The sequence below is a fragment of the Olea europaea genome, unplaced genomic scaffold (assembly GCF_002742605.1).
Source record: "Olea europaea var. sylvestris unplaced genomic scaffold, O_europaea_v1 scaffold290, whole genome shotgun sequence".
In the NCBI taxonomy this organism is placed as follows: domain Eukaryota; kingdom Viridiplantae; phylum Streptophyta; class Magnoliopsida; order Lamiales; family Oleaceae; genus Olea; species Olea europaea.
This window is the reverse complement of record NW_019247561.1, coordinates 345,762-362,572: the sequence shown is the minus strand read 5'-3', so window position 1 is coordinate 362,572 and position 16,811 is coordinate 345,762. Positions and strand designations below refer to the sequence as shown.

The window sequence follows — 16,811 nt, the reverse complement described above, 5'->3', positions numbered from 1 at the left end:
TTTAAGATTGGAAGGGCGTTTGAGTAAACCTGCATCGGACCTCGTTGGGGGTTCGACACACTGAGGGTCTGGCACGTATTTGTGGACCATTCAAAGTAGCAGTTTATAATAGGGTGAATATAACATCATTTGGTTTTTTTTATAATGGGACTAAAATAAACCGAAAAAAAAAAAAATCGACCCATTTGACTCTAGCTTGATTTGATTTGGTTCGATTTTGATTCCACTACTTAAATTTTTAAAATGATAAATACAAATTGAAATTTATCACCATTTTATAGTAAGTAAAATATACCTAAACAAAAAAAATGAACATCAAACATTCAACAAATGTAATAATAACTGTGGTACAAGAGTACAAGTGTATATTTGAAATTGAAAAGGAGATAACGAATTAGAATTTAGATCTAGGACTTCACGCCTTGTTGATAGGTAATAAAGTAAAATATAATGATAAACGTCCTTTTTGTCCATTTCATACTTGTAATTGTTAAAAGTTAAATTCTTTGTAGTGTTTCACTAATTTGTAAAAAGAATAAATATTAGTCACTTCGGTAGTGATTACAAGAATTGATTTTTTTATCTATTAGAGAGAAAAGTGAATTACATTTGTGAGTGAAAAAGTAAAAAATGACAGCTAAAATAATAAAATAACGATCTCAAAATTGATTTTTTGGGATGAAAAATTGCTACCAAACAAGGACTATATATTAAAATAATAATAAAATTGACTTTGGTTCTCTGGTTCTTGCTTCTAAACTAGAACTAGAACTAAAACCAAATAGTTCTCGATTCTAAAAATGAAAATCTCATTAATTATTTTTTGTAGAATCGAATCGAATCACTTGATTTGGCTTGGTTTTGGTTGGTCTAACTTGATCTAATCATTTTGTCTACCCCTAGTTTATAAGCATTTGAATGACTCCGACCCCAAGTCCCATGAAATCTCTCCAGATAAAGTTTGAGCCCATTGTGCTCTGAACTTACCGTGACGGGGAATGCAGCACCGGCCCCCAGTCATGCAGTAAATTTCGTCCAATGCAGAATATAGTCGAGTCATGTCTAGCAAACAAGTACAGCTAGGAAAATGTACACCCCCGCCCCCAAAAAATAAATAAATAGTCTACTTGAAGATCGGTCAAATCTAACATTCAAGAAAAGATGGCTCATATTCTCCCTCCCATTTGCCTTAAATTAATAGTGGAAATGCAGTTCTCATACAGCATTTTTTCCAAGTAAAAACTTGGGTAGAAATCATACCAAACCTTTCTTCAATCAAGAACACCAGATAAATCATCTTGATACAACCAAACCACCAATATCCTCTTGCATTCATCATTGAGGTTGCTTCTTCCACCATTGCATATCAATAGGTCTTCTAAGGTTGAGATTTACGTGCTTCTGTGTGTCAACATCATGAATATAAATAGAAATATTAAATAGAATGTGCTTGTGCATCATAAAAACCTTAGAAGAGGCAACTTGATAGAGCGCATTACAGAGATGAGAAAATGGAAGACGGTGTATGAATAAACAAGTTGGCTTAAATGGTGAATATTTGAGAGAAGGCAGGAAAAGGGTCTAATAGGTTAAGTTTAATTAGAAGTATTTTTAAAGTAACAAACTTCTGTAAATAGAAATAAAACAAAAAGATTCAAATATTGTAGGTGTTTTTATCTAAGCAAAAATGATCCAAACAACATAAAAATGAAACGCAAATTTTGATCCAAACCCACCCTTCAATTTGAGCAAATGAGTGACTTCAAAAACAACAAAGAAAACATACCTTACAAATGCTCTAGGCGCATGGGCAGAGCCTCCTTGTATGCTGATGTGAGCCATCGCAAGAAAGAATAGATTGCATCTTTGAGTATAAGCAAGCACCTGGATTCTGACGAGGCAACGGATCGAGTTTGAAAAAATAATAAAGGGCTGAGTTTGTTGGTAGTTAAATAGTCCAAATATTGAAAGAAAAAGGAAAAATTACGTCATGCAGATGTCAATTGTTGCTCTTTTCGATGAGTATTTCAAGATATAATAACATTCTTTAAGCTATAAGCAGTGTTTTTCAACAAAATCCATGTGACTGAGGTGCTTACATTACGTAAGGAATTTTATTGTGCTATGGGCTATCACGTCTCCAAAACTTTCTTTATAATCAATTGTGCTGTGTGGTTGAGGCTTTTCCCTTTCAGTGGCTAAAACCAGACCTTATTGATATATTTTCCACTATATTCAAAAATGTTCTAGAATATATGGAAGCACTGTCATGGACAATTTCTCTGGAACCGCATTTGCCTAACCTTATGCTCTTCAGAAAACATTAATTTGATTAGAAATTTATTTTGGTGCTTAAAAAAACAATTAACTTGGATATGAGTATCAACAGAATTTGTAAATAGCGCCATCGACTTGCTCAGAAATGACTCTAGAGTTATAAAAATTTGACTGCATGAATTGGTCTTAAATGATTTTACAAAACCAATAATGAACATTTTGCCTTAATACCTTGACTTCCATGAACGGCAATTGTGTTTTCTCAGATTGAAGCAGCATATGCGACAACATATTCAGGATTAAATTAATAAAACACAAGGCAAAAGGGGTACCAGATGTCTTGGGGCATCGTCAACAACCTCAGCTGGTTGGTCAGCTCCAATGCTTTCCAAACAGGCACCTTTGCAACTCATATACCTTTGAATGCTGCATATAACAGAACAATCATGCTTGGTGTACATCATATTTTACACCATCTTTTGCACTTTGCCAGGTGTCATTACACCATTGGACAGTTGAAAAATAAAATAGTTTTTTCATCCAATCAATTCTTGACAACATGGATGATCTCAACCATGATATAAAGAAAGTGATGTATGAATCGCATAATTCATAACAGAATTAAGAGTTTTAAGAATTCATGACCTGTCAGTTCTATTAGGCATTCATGCTTGGTGTACATCATATTTTACACCATCTTTTGCACTTTGCCAGGTGTCATTACACCATTGGACAGTTGAAAAATAAAACAGTTTTTTCATCCAATCAATTCTTGACAACATGGATGATCTCAACCATGATATAAAGAAAGTGATGTATGAATCGCATAATTCATAACAGAATTAAGAGTTTTAAGAATTCATGACCTGTCAGTTCTATTAGGCACATTGAACAACATTGATGGATACTATTCAGTAAAGAGATGCTGAAGAAACCAAAATATAATAGACTATAATAGCAAAACTAATATAGCTCTCATGAAAATGAAAATTATATCAAGTTAAGCTTGAATTTCACTAATTAAGAAACTCAGAAGATTAAGCTTACATTTCACACTGGTTAAGTAATGCGAGTTTGTTGGGCACACAAGATTGTCCGTTTGACTTGCATACTGAGTCACATGACTCGCCTTGTCTTTTGTCCAACATGACGCAAAAGATCAAAATATTAAGATCCAATCTCTATTAAGATGTGGGAACATAAATCTATAATTAGGATAAATCACCTTCCAATAACAACATTGATGCCAGACAGTCTTGCTTCTACTTGTGTACTAGAATACCCTGTTGCTAAAACGATCCAAAAACAAAATGTTCAAATCTCTCTATAGCCTGACATGCAAGAAATAAAACTTGGAGATACACTATGACAGGCAGGGAACATGGTGAAGCTGAAGCATGATTAAGGTAATCTATCTCCGTCCTTATCAAAGTAACCACGTTGTGAGATCATGGTCCACGTGGAAGCCTATGATGAAAAGGTAATATTACAAATTTTGTCTTCTGAAATTCAAACCTGTCTCAAATTGGTTCCCTTTCACAAACTAATCATATGAAATCAATTACAGAGTTCCAGTTCCAATTCAAAGTGATACACTAAAGTGACTTGGAAATTGATGATTGAATAAACAAACAAAAAGAAAGATAACAACATTTCAATGAAAAGTTCAAAATTTGATACTCGTAGAAACTCTAGTTACTGCTCAATCATATTGCATTTTACGGCTTTACAACTGATACTGATGTTTGGTATATTTTATACAAGATCTTCAGGTAGTTTAGAGCTAGAACTTAAATTACAAGTTGCACAAGGCAATCGAGTGAGGCCTATGAAGGAAAAGAAAGTTTACCTTATAGCTTATTATGCATTAGGGTTGTTTATTCCAATATTTAAGGAGGATCCGTTATGTGTGTTTTGGGAATTTATTTGCTGAAATGTAATGACGTTTCAGTATTTTATAGTTTCCAGTATATTTTTGTTAGAGTCCAGAATAATTTCCAAAGAGTCTTTCGCTACAATCAAGCACATCTATAGATCAAAAGGTCTCTCGTGTGTAGTGCACATCTTCTTGTATTTTCGTCTTTATACCTATATACAATTAGCAAAACTACTCTTTCCAACACAAATTATAAGGGCAAAGAATTTTGCAAAGTGGCTTTGACCTAATGAAATTTACTCCATTTCCACAGTTATATATCAAAAATTTTCGAAAGCAATTTAGAAGATGAGCATAGGGGAATTCAACCAAGGACCATCAGTTTAAGAAAGTCTTGGAAAATGTGGGTCATGAATCACCTTTATGGGATGACCTGACCCGCAAGATTTTAAAAGTTGGTAGGAAGAATGTTTTGAGTGGAATTCAAATCCATAACTTCTCCAACTCCCTACAATTCCCAAAAAACTTCTTACAACCTTCTAACTGAAGTTATGAAAAAAGAGACAAAAAAGATGGCAAAATAAATGATAAAATTCGTATGAAAAATATTACCAAAATTGAAAGGCACCTAGAACCACTATTTTGACATGAAAACTCACAAAAATTAGCACTTAGGTTGTGGCTAATAATCCCCTTCCATTGTGATCGGTATTGGAATCATTGGAGTACAAGAAAATTGCAGATTTAAAGTTTTGAAAAGCAAGGTAATTATACCATTGAAAAGATATTCGAATTCATTATTTCAAGTAAGCATCTTAACCTGAAATTTACAATTACAGATACCACTTATTATTACATTGATATCAGAGATTAAGGTTGAATTCCTTGCAATATTTCATACTTAAATATGCCATTATATGATTTAATTGAGTTATAAATTTTGTATGCAACATTTTCAAACCTATAGATTTTATAGCATCTTTTGATAATTTATTGCTTTCTTTGCATTGATAATTATGTAGTAAGATTAGTATAGTTAGAAAGGCATTTATATGAGCTTTTCAAACGTATAAAGCACTTAAATTTTGGACTCAAAATGAAGAAGTTATGAAATTTTGAAGTTCGGATGACAATCTGATTTTCTGTATGAAAATTGGTGAAATTTAAAATTTCATAACATAATAACTTCTTCCACGCTTCATTTCAAGCGTCCCACTTGGTATGGTTGGATAGATCTTTTTGAGACCTTTCTAATAGTATAAAGATCATTCATTTTGACATTGAAATGAAGAAGTTATGCCCCCTGAAGATTGGATGAAAATCTGACTTTTTCATGGAATTTGGTGAAATTCGAAATTTTATTACATGACTTCTACACTTCATTTCATGCTTCCCTTTTGGTGTGGTTGGATAGATCTTCTCAAGACTTTTCTAACGAAATAAAGATCATTAATCTTGGTCTTGAAATGAAGAAATTATGATCTCCTGGATTTTGGAAGAAAATATGATTTTTTGTATGGATATTGGTAAAATCCGAAACTTTATCATATGATAACTTCTTTTACACTACGTTTCATGATTCCCATTTGATATGATTGGATAGATCTTCTGGAAATATTTTCAACAATATAAAGATCATTCCTTGAAATAAAGAAGTTATGACTGCTAAAAGTTTGATTGAAAATCTGGAAATTTTGCATGAATTTTTTTGCCATTTTTACGTTCGGACAGATATGTTGATGTCCTAAACGCGGCCTTAAAAGTTGATTTTTTTAAAATATGACCACATAGTGAACTCATACGTTGAAGTTAGCTACGATAAAAATTTCGAGTACCAGGTGGTAGCACTGAATCAGCTCCCATTTTTTTATTAATTCAAAAAATAATTTTTTTTGATAGGTATTAATTCAAAAAATAATTGCAGATTGGTCCTGCATGTGAGGGAGCAAATGGGACCCAATTTCAATTCTTAAAAAATTGCATATTGGTCCCTGAATTATTCTTTATTTTTTAGTATAATTAAATTAATTTTTGAATAGTTATTATTATTATTATTATTTTGTATTTAATGCTTAAAATAAATTTGTAAAAAACATTAAAAATATTTTTTAACTTGATTAAATTCAGATTTTTTTTTTTTTTAAATCGAGAATATTTATTAAGTGGCATTTGGCTAGTACGAGTTATTTTTTGAAGTGTTCTCATTTTTTTGAAAATGAAAAATATTCCGAAAATATTTAAAATACCACGTTTTTATACGTTTATGAATTGTGTAGTTCTTTGATTACGTTATGTGATCCATTATAACTTGTTTTCAATTTTTGTACTTTATCAGATATGGCTGGATTTATCCACACTTAAACCACGCTAGAAAAGCAGAGACTATGGAACTTATTGAAAAGCTACGTGGTTATTAAAATTTATAAATGAATATGAAACATGACCAAATCGGACATAATATTTTGGGGATATTTTTGGTGACAAGCAGAATTCTGGTATCACTCACAATTTGTCAAGATTGTATTGCAAAAGTTATTAAAGTGGGGTTGAAAATTTGTATGATAAAACTTAAATCATGTGAGTTTTATTCTTCAAATATAATTGAAATTATTTTCTAGAAGAATTAATTTGTGATACATGATATGTGTCATAACTAGATAAATGTGCATACTTATATTTTTATTGCACATTGTGGTATTACCTTATTGAATTATATGATATCTGTTAATTCGTGAATTATTATAGATGCTAAGATCAGTAGAATTAGTGAAATTCTTACTTAGACATTGATTGTTAGTTAAGTGATAGTTCGACGATTAGAAGATTTAGAGAAAATCTAATCTAGAACTATTTGATTCACTGAGTGGGAGTTCTCAAGTAGGAAAAAATAATGTGATTCTCACTTAGGACTCATGGAATTTTGCATTATAAAATTAAGTCCATGATAGTGAAACAATAGGATTGCAAATGATGATTGGGAATATAGTGAACTTTCGATTCTGTGCCTAACGTTGAACTATCATATATCTTAATTTGTGTTAATGCAAAATTGTATATGTGGATAAATGGGCATTGATTGATGTTGTGCATGTGGCTCATATAGAGTAGAACATAGGTCCTGGATCAAAGGGCCGATGCCGGCGCGGAGTGGAGTGAGAGGAGTGGAGCGGAATGGGTTGGGGTGCGGGGGCAACACCCTCGCGGTACGGTACATGGGGTATTTCTTGTACGAACCTTAAAATTTTATATGGGCCCAGGCTAGAGTTAATATAAATAATATATTGTAACCCTATTCATCACTACTGAAGAAAAGATATCTCCGCTTCGCTCTCATGGACGTAGGCACACCGCCGAACCACGTAAATTTTTGTGTTGATTTTCTTTTTTATCTCTTTAATATTGCGCATAAAATCCAACAATTGAGAATAAAATTTTTTCTAAAATTTGATAGATCATGGCATTAAAATTTATAATTGTTGACATAAATAAAGTGATAAGTTAAATGCGATAACATTTGACATGAAAAGATTTTGAGTGTACTAGAAGAATATAATGCTTTAGAAAGCATCAACCATGCAATAGAAGACCTAATATGGGTCATACAACTATGGAGAATAAAGATCGGAACTTTGTCAAGCTCCAAAAAAGGTAGATTCTAGTGATTGAGCATTTGAATTGTTAAGTTCTGTTGATCTTTTTCACGAATGTGACTTAATCGAGATGGTTAACATAGTGTTGATATTTTTGTCGGTCACACTTTTTTAGATGAGTAGTAAGTTCAAACTAGTCTCTTCTCAATATACGGAACTTTGAAGGTCATTGTGACTTACAAATTGAAGCATCAGTTTTCTCTATTGACAAAATCCATTGTGTGAGTTAAAAGACGTGCAATTTGATACTGCTAAGTCTCGAAAACATGCTTGTGTAGCAATGTTCTAGTTCGCATAAGACTTTAGGTCTTAAGTATTAAATGAATTAGAACAAATGTAGGATAGATGAGGAGACCGAAAAAGGGGCCAACAAGAAATATCAGGTAATGGATGAAAGTGGTTTTGATAGGATGTCAATATTATAAAGGTTAGGTTCAAGTGCTTCATCAATACGATTTGAATCTCTTAGCTCGGAAGTAGTTAATATAAATGATATTGCATTTGAATATATTCTTCTTAGTATCGTTTACGTGTCAAATAATATACATATGGATAATGGATTTAAGAGTTAGAAAATCACTTTATATGAGATCAAGAATTGTCTTTAGTCCATTGTCGAGTATTTGACTTGATACAAGATAGATATATACAAATAATGAAAATGAAGTAGAGGTTTATATGACTAATACTGCAACTTAGTGTTGCAAAGTAGAGAAAGTGACCTCTTTTTTATATTAAATTAGTATTAAAGGCTCAAGGCTCTTCTAGGATTGGTCTCTAACTTGAACTTATATGTGGTAGTTCTGTTCGTATTTACAGTGGTGATGTTTATTATGGTTCCACATTCTTGTGCAATGATTTGAGGTTTTGAGTTGAGATAACCAATCAAAGCTGTAAGAGCTAAATTTCCATAAAATAAATCCATTCGAATTTCTTTGCGGGCTATGATTAAAAGAATGAGATGAAATTTCATTTTCGTTACATTTATAGATGGATTCACGCATTTCAAATGTGCCTATGATTTTCTCAAGTTGAAGATATTGCATTAATTTAGACTTTTCTGAAGTGAAGTAGAAAATCAAGTTATGGAATTGAAGACTTTGAGAACTCTTTGAGATTGTGATCTCTACAACAAGAGTTTAGTAATCTAGGTAACGAAAGAGAAATTCATATTGGATTGACTATTCCTCAATCATCGACAATTATATGGTCTGGGTAAAGGAATGGAATATTGCTAAATGTGATGAGACTTAAGATAATACGATCCAATTTACTTGTTTGGTTAAGGGGCAATCTGTCAGTTAATGAAGTTTTCTCTATGTTATACCTTCAAAATATATAAGCTTTGAACACATATATAACTAAATATGGGTTATCTTAGACTCATAATCAATTATATAAGAAGTTCTCGATCATGAGTTTGGGAACATAAGTTTATTCAGAGCGAGATGTATTTTTGAGACACATGACAGTCCAAAAAGGTACTTAAATGATATTATGGATGGATATTGGGTCACAAGATGTAACATTTGACATTTTTTCTGGTAAGGGAGAAATTTTGGAGAATATTATTAAAATTAATATTGTGTGTATTGATAAATCAGTTTTGAATACATAAGAGCTGGCTTAAACTTTTGATTCAACTGGAAGAAATCTGTTTCCGAGTGTGAGCTATCTAAAAAATATCTAATTTCAATGATTCTTGGTTCCGAGTGAGAGTTAAAAACTATTTAATTTCAATAATTCTTGGTTAAAAAAACTAGTGGAGAAATTTGAGAAAAATTATGGAAGTATATATGGAGTACAGAATTCCAATCTAATTTGAGATATGATGGAAGTTTTAATTGGACATTATGTTTATTGAGAACATTTGTGTTCTTAAAAACTAAGGGGAAGATTAATGAGTTTATGATAGATAAAACTCATTTTTTAGATAAATGTTATACTCCTAATTGAAGGTATGAAAAAAGAGACGCGAAAAATGGCTAGAAAAATGGTAAAATTCGTATGGAAAATATCACCAAAATTGAAAGGCACCTGAACCACAATTTTAGTATTAAAACTCGCACAAATTGGCACTAGGTTGTGACTAATAATTCCTTTCCATTGTGATCAGGATTGAGACCATTGGAATGCAAGAAAATTGCAGATTTGGAGTTTTGGAAAGTAAGGTGATTCAACTATTAAAAAGATCTTGGTTTTTATTATTTCAAATAAGCATCTTGACCCAAATTTAGGATTATGCATGCTACGAATTATTACAGAAAAAAGGATTTTAGCAGAGGACCACTTGCAGTGAGAAAATTGAATAATTAAAGTGATAGTCAAGAAAAATGATTGGAGTTTTATGAAGAAAATAAAAGCTAACGGTTATAAAGGATGTATAAAGTGCGCAGCTATTGTATATCAATCATTCCCTGATCTTCATGCAGCATATTTATGAGTGATGTAGAAAAGTTACAAAACCAGAAAACACCAGATCAATGTCCATCATGCATGATATTCAAAATAAGATAATCCAAACAAAACGAATTATACAGCTTGCAGGGAAAAGAAAATAGTGGATTGCAGCTCTATTAAAACACATTAGAATCCAAAAATCCACGTATGGAAAAAAATGGACAACATTTTCTAGTATTTGGTTGGAAAGGTGTATGAGAGACATTGTTATACATAAAAACTGTTATTACCTGGTGGTTTGCTTTTATTCTATTTCATTGAGGATTTTAAGAAATAATATTGTGTGTCAATATGCAGTAATTTTAAGAAAGAAAAAAAGGGCTCAGTGTCAAATCTATTTGCTTCAACCCTACTTAGAGATCAATTTTATTAGCAATGGGCAATGAGGAAGTACGAAAGCTCAGTATAAGATCTACTTGCTTAAGCCATACTTGGAGATCTAATTTATTAGCAATGTCTAATGAAGTACATCAGATTGTTATTTTAATCAATTTTTTAGATCCCAGAAATTAACACAATCCTAACACAAAAAACCATCCATAACACTGACCTGAAGAATTAGATGGTAGGGAAAAACAATGATGAAAATCACTGATATAAGCATTTTCATGAACCTGAATATTAAATAAGCATATCAAATGCCTGAGTGTAAGCCATAAGGAACCAATATAGTTAAAAAAATCAAGAAAATGAAATCCCACTGAAGAACTAAAGCTTACCTTTCTTATTTTATAAGAATAGGCATAAAGTCAATTTTTTTTTATATGTAGAATAGGCATAAAGTCAATAATGAACCTAAAAATTTATAGCACACAGCAGCATCAAGGACAAATGATAAAATGCATGAAAATATGTCACATCCTCCAACTTAATAGATGTCCCCGCCAAAAATGCACAAGCACACAAGAAAAGGATTTCAGGGATTTTCAAAAACTTCTCTGCTTGAGACACAAACAACAGAAGAATTAAGCTTCTCATATGATAAAGCCTTTTTTTATTCTGAAGAAACTTTTCAACTCTTAGATAAATTATTCAACTAATGTGAAGGCTCTGGATGGATCTTTAGGATATTCAAACGTCATTTCTATTGAAATTTGCATATCCAACACTTTCCCATAGAACCATTTTGTTTAATAAAAATAAATAAAAACATTAGGCTTCTTCTTCTGAGACTAAATATCCGAAAGTTCAAACCTTTTTTCCTTGATGCTAGACATTTTTCTCGATGTATTAAACATGCCACTTTCACATATAATTGATTTAAATTTGGCATTTAAATAATATAAAGAGGTAATAGTAAAATTTATTTGTTATAATAAAGAGAAGGGAAATTAAAGATTGATTTTATTCAACCTATACCCTTTTCTTTGAACTCCTTGGTTCGGGATGGGGGGAACCTGAAAGAAGAAGAAATAAAAAAATCCACAAACTAGTCGAAGAATCTAGGGAATCCATACCGTAAAAACTATTATAAATGGTTCAACGTGTTCTGATTTCCCAGTTATGGCCTCTCTATGGCCATTAATGAATTAGTAACGTTGACACATAAAGTTAGCATTTAGCTAGACAACATGGTAACAAAATGACAGCAGAAGGAAGAAAACATACCACACTCTCAGAATTATGGCGACACCTCCCAGTACAGAAGTCAAAAACACTTGTATAGATTCCTGCAAAAACAAGAACCAAGTTGTTAATTTGCGCAGCAATGCATGTGATCATGAGAATAATTTATATCGAGGCTTACAAAAGCTACTGATAAGTGTAAAATCTACACTTATTTATCGATAACTTTACTTGTTTTACTCACTTTGAGTAGCAGTTCAACCGATTTTACTTGTTTCTTGTGTTACCGATCCTCCATTTGGAAAGAAACTTATAAATGGATTATAAATTCAGTCAAAGTCAAATATTAATTCCAAGCCTACGTTCATAACTCTGCTCATTATTATCCACACATTTATTGGGATCTACTACTATTCATCTATATAAACTATTTATATATTTGACAAAAGGAGGCTAACACCTTCAAGCATAGAAGACACATTCGCAAAAAATAAAAAAGTTGAAAGAAGGTTGTACGTCACAACTCGGGGACAATTTAGTGTCCCAAAATGTGAGGCAGGGATTTTTACTAGGCAAATAACATTTCAGTGGAAATCTTATCAAGTCGGGATTTCAATGCATTTTACGGTTCTCAATTTCGACTTTTCCACATAAAGTTATGGACATTTTTCTTCAAACTAGTCAGGTGTCTGAGCTCAACATCAAGAAGAAAAGGAGAAAAATTGCTGAAGCTGCTCACCTGGGAGAGCTTATCTAAGCATAGAAAGCAGGAGGATAAGAATGTGGGTCCATTTTGCTATATTTCATAGTTAAGGGCATTTTGGATACTTTTTGGATGTGAAAAGATTTTACAACCCTTCGGCACAAATATCTTCCAACTTAGACACAAGACATTCTTAGACTTAGAACAACTCACAAAAGACATTTGAGCTGAATTGAAGAAGCAGCAGCAGCAGCAGCAAGAGAACATGAGGTCAAAGACTCCAAATCAACCGATTCATCTTCCTACCCATTTTCATTTTGTTTTCTATCTTCTCTTTGAATGTTTATGACTAAGTTCATGGATTTTCATAGTTTTATCATGAACTAAGTTCTCATTACTAGGGCCATGATGTAGCCTATCTATGAAGATTTAATTTCAGTTTTAATTGTGTTAATTCAAAGTTTATGATTTCATGTTTATTATTCCAAATCAACGTTTAATTGATTCGAGAATCATACGAGCAAGAGAGGTTATGTGTTTAGCTCATTATAATGAATATCAAAAATTTGCATAGGAGATATAGACATACTTCTATTATTTGTCCAATTTGTTTGGAAATTACCACATCATTTAATGAGCTTTCTTATATTGAAATTCACACAGAGATATACTAGATTAGCATATGTAAGTAGTTTTAATATAACTGGAGAGAATACCAAAAGAACTAAGGGTTATTCAGCAATCACATGGGTTATAATCTTCAAATAACATGATTGAATTGGATTAGACGTGGTAAAAAAATCACATGCTCTGGCGTTCTTGATGTGTTTATGTTGCTCATTAGGTTAGTTTTGTGAATTCTTCAAATTTACTATTCAATCCTTTTTAATTGATGTAGGATTAGTTATTTTCAGCAGTAGATAAGTTTATCAATCATCTTACCAACAATAAGTATAATAATCTTAGAAAGACTTTACTGCCGACTAACTCAATCGGCCATAAATGGTAGAAACAAGCTGATTTCAAACCAATGGCCACTGAAGATGAGGCTAACTTAAATTGAATACAGATATTTTAATTAAACAAACCAATCAATGTAAAATCACAATTTAAGCACTAAATAAATAATATCATAAATTTATATCTTCTGTCAATCTAATATTGAAAAAATTTACCTGCAGTCAAAGGCTTTGCCATTTTAACCTTTAATGCCAGTTCTTTTAGTGTCTGCACAACAAATAGCACAACATTTTACAATTTGAAGAATAGTATAAATAAAGATAAAGGGAAAACAGAATAAGGGAATGAATTACCCTAGCTGGATTCAAGCAGCACGAAACACAAAATTCATATGAGTTGCAACACTGTGAAACAAGATTGCACCCTCTGCAATTACATTGGATGGTCAGAGGGAGAGTAGAGCTGCCATCAATACATTGTACAAATATCTTCCTAATGGTGACATATTTCCTAACAGAGAGAACTTGAAATTGGGAAACTTATAAAAGAACTTGAAAGAGATAACTTACTGACAAGAGAATTGATCTCCTTTTCTCGGGCAGCAACGAGAGAGTGGGTCAACTGACAAAGGATCACAGACATGACCTGCAAAAATAAAACCTCATCAGGGTCGAGAGGGGATATGGATCTTGTAACTCTATGACTTTCCACATTTCTTCTCATTATTTAAGACCCAACAAGTTGAGACCCATTCAATTCAGTAATTACAATCCAAGCCAGCATCCTATTCCACAAAGCTCTCTCCTTTTTACAGGCCTTTCTAGAAATATAATTTTGGCTGCACTCCTGATTTCTTAATGCAGAAAGTAATTTTTTCACAGGAAGTCCAATAACAGCAAGGAAAGGAATAACATGACAATTGTAGAGTGTACAGTGTAAACTACAAATTTAACTTCACGTTAGACACAATAAGATACCGCATCATAATTCTACTTAACTGGATGCTGTATAGCTTGGTAAAGGAGCTATCATGCTAATGTGACAGAAAGAGTAGGGCCAAGTATTTTATAGATCCAATACATAGGGCCAAGTATTTTATGGATCCAATACATCTCTATATTTCTCTAAATCATTTTCTAAACACTAACAAATTAGAAATCTCGGCCACTTGTCGGCCATAGCTGACTCTGCAAAATAACAAAAACAATCTCAATGTTAAGTATTGACTTTTTTGAAAGTGCCTAGGTCAAACATGACATTGTATAGAACATAAAGTTCCTCGGTATGGATCCAGAAAAGAGGCAGAGCTGACTAAATGAGAAATTATATATTCTTTATGGTCTAATATCCTTGCAAAAGACCTCTTCCTATTGCCTGCTTTCATAATTCTATATTCATTTGTCTGCAGACAGAGAGCCAATATCCAATTCATCAAATACTATTCTAGAGATGAACCTTCCTTTGCATAAAAAGAATGTGGCTAGTTCCCCGAAGGTCTTTTTCCATATAATCATGAATACATGCCACAAGGTGGTGAGGAAAAACATGACACATTCAGATCATATCGTGAAGTGCATAAGTAATGTGGCCATGTGGTTAAATCAGAGCTCTGAACAGTTCCTATCCATCATTCGTGGCTCTAATTAATTCTATCATTAGCCATGTATATTATGGTGTACAACCACTAGTAATTAGCTGGCTATATACCCGACTAAAATCTCATAATTTTCGGTCAGAAACATCAAAATTTTAATTTCGAGAAATTACAAACCGTTATCGTCAGTGAGCAAGAACCTCCCTTGAACAGTGGTCCTGCAATTATATTTTGTTTGCATGCTCACATCCTTCCTGTCATTCATACTAGAATGCATAAAATACACAAAAAAAAAAACAGGGGCGGGGGGGGGGGGGGGGGGAGCAGAAAAAGAAAACAAAACAAAATCTTCCATAATAAAACAAGAAACGTGTATACGATTGCATTAGGAATAAAAGATAAATAATGGGCTGATGTATAGAAAAAAAGAAATTCAAGAAACTCCCAAACAAAATACTAGACTATCAATTTAGAATTGCATATGAAATTAGGAACGTTAATCCAGAAACGGAAATAAAAAAAAAAAAAAGAACTCAAATATTTATCAAACTAACACGCCGGAAATAAATCTTGTCGCAAAGTTATAATACAGTCTAATGAAAATTAGAAATAAAACACGGATTTGATCTTTTATTTTCTTGTACCTGATAGCTGATACAGGAGGAGAAAACTGAACAACAAAAAGAGAGATTGATAATAGAATGAAGTAGATGAAATCGATATTCACAGGAGACTGCAACATTAACATCTTTTTTCAGCCTTGATGGATTCAATTCGAACAAGAGCTGAATTTATAACCCAAATTGAGGCTCGGTCGAAGTGATTTTCAGTTGGGTTGACAGAAAATACAATTAATAATTTCTAATCGGAATACGTCTTTCACAGAAATTATTCATTCGGGTCCAAAATTTGCGCATGTAATTTTTTGCCTTTGTTCTTGAACAAAATGTTTTGTCAACGTTTTTATTGAGAAAATTACAGGAGGGGTCCCTAATATTTTTATTTTTTGCAGGTTTTATTATAACCTTCATTTTGTACCAACGGAGGTTCCTAACATTTCATAAATATACACTTGAAATCCATCTGAATTGAAATCGTCCAAAATGCTGTTAGTTGACTGGAAAAATAGAATGGGCAGTTGTGGCGATCTGCTAGAAAAGAGAATAGGTGGTTGTTGTTGCAACAAATTGGAGCCGGAGAAGAGAAAGGATGCCTATGGTGCAAGTGGATCTATGGTTGTAGCGACTATGGTGCAAGTGGATTTATGAGATTTTATCGATTTTTGTTGGTTTTGGGGTGGTTGTTGACGATGGTGCAACTTGGTTTGGCAATGTTGGTGGTGGAGTTTGGCACTAGTCAAGTGGTGTGGTAGTGGATCTAGTTTTTTTTGAATCTTGTTGGTGGCAATGGTGGACGGTAGTTTGTTGGTGGTTATGGTGGTGGCAGTGGTCTGTTGGAGGTTGGGCGATGATTTCGCTAGTGTTTAGATATCAAACATTGTGCTTGCGATCTTGTGTTTGGACGACAGTGTTGGAACTTGTTGGTGACAAGGATAGCTATTGGTGGCAGCGATAGCTGCTAGTGGCGGGGTGGTAGTCGTAGTATTGATGGCGGCCACAAATTATTTTAGTTGATTATGATCTTTAAATTTGTTAATATGTAACTAATAAACAATACAGACCAATGAAAAAGATAAATTGTGATAAAAAAATAATGTATGACCTA

At 32.6% G+C, this 16,811-nt stretch overlaps 1 protein-coding gene across 3 annotated transcripts; it reads right to left on the bottom strand.

Annotated features, from left to right (window-relative positions):
* Positions 1-1,111: 1,111 nt before the first annotated feature.
* Positions 1,112-16,036, bottom strand: LOC111384358. Of its 3 annotated transcripts, none has more exons than XM_023008629.1 (12): positions 15,731-16,036; positions 15,264-15,340; positions 14,062-14,137; positions 13,846-13,918; positions 13,708-13,759; positions 11,872-11,933; positions 10,814-10,877; positions 3,503-3,566; positions 3,325-3,411; positions 2,610-2,703; positions 1,787-1,891; positions 1,112-1,401 (listed from the first exon to the last, which is right to left on the bottom strand). In XM_023008629.1, exons 1-11 carry the CDS (start codon positions 15,832-15,834, stop codon positions 1,799-1,801), a joined length of 846 nt encoding a protein of 281 aa, XP_022864397.1. In that variant the 5' UTR covers positions 15,835-16,036; the 3' UTR covers positions 1,112-1,401; positions 1,787-1,798. The 3 variants fall into 3 exon arrangements, with proteins under 3 accessions (XP_022864397.1, XP_022864398.1, XP_022864399.1); XM_023008630.1 differs by having other exon boundaries at positions 1,112-1,398; XM_023008631.1 differs by having other exon boundaries at positions 3,503-3,560.
* Positions 16,037-16,811: the final 775 nt, after the last annotated feature.

Bases quoted from the DNA above. Each gene is read 5' to 3' on its own strand.
- LOC111384358 (XM_023008629.1), bottom strand. From the start codon at position 15,834: ATGTTAATGTTGCAGTCTCCTGTGAATATCGATTTCATCTACTTCATT. The intron at 15,341-15,730 runs GTACAAGAAAAT...TATGAATGACAG, and splicing joins CCTCCTGTATCAGCTATCAG to GAAGGATGTGAGCATGCAAA. The intron at 13,919-14,061 runs GTAAGTTATCTC...ATGTAATTGCAG, and splicing joins GGAGATCAATTCTCTTGTCA to AGGGTGCAATCTTGTTTCAC.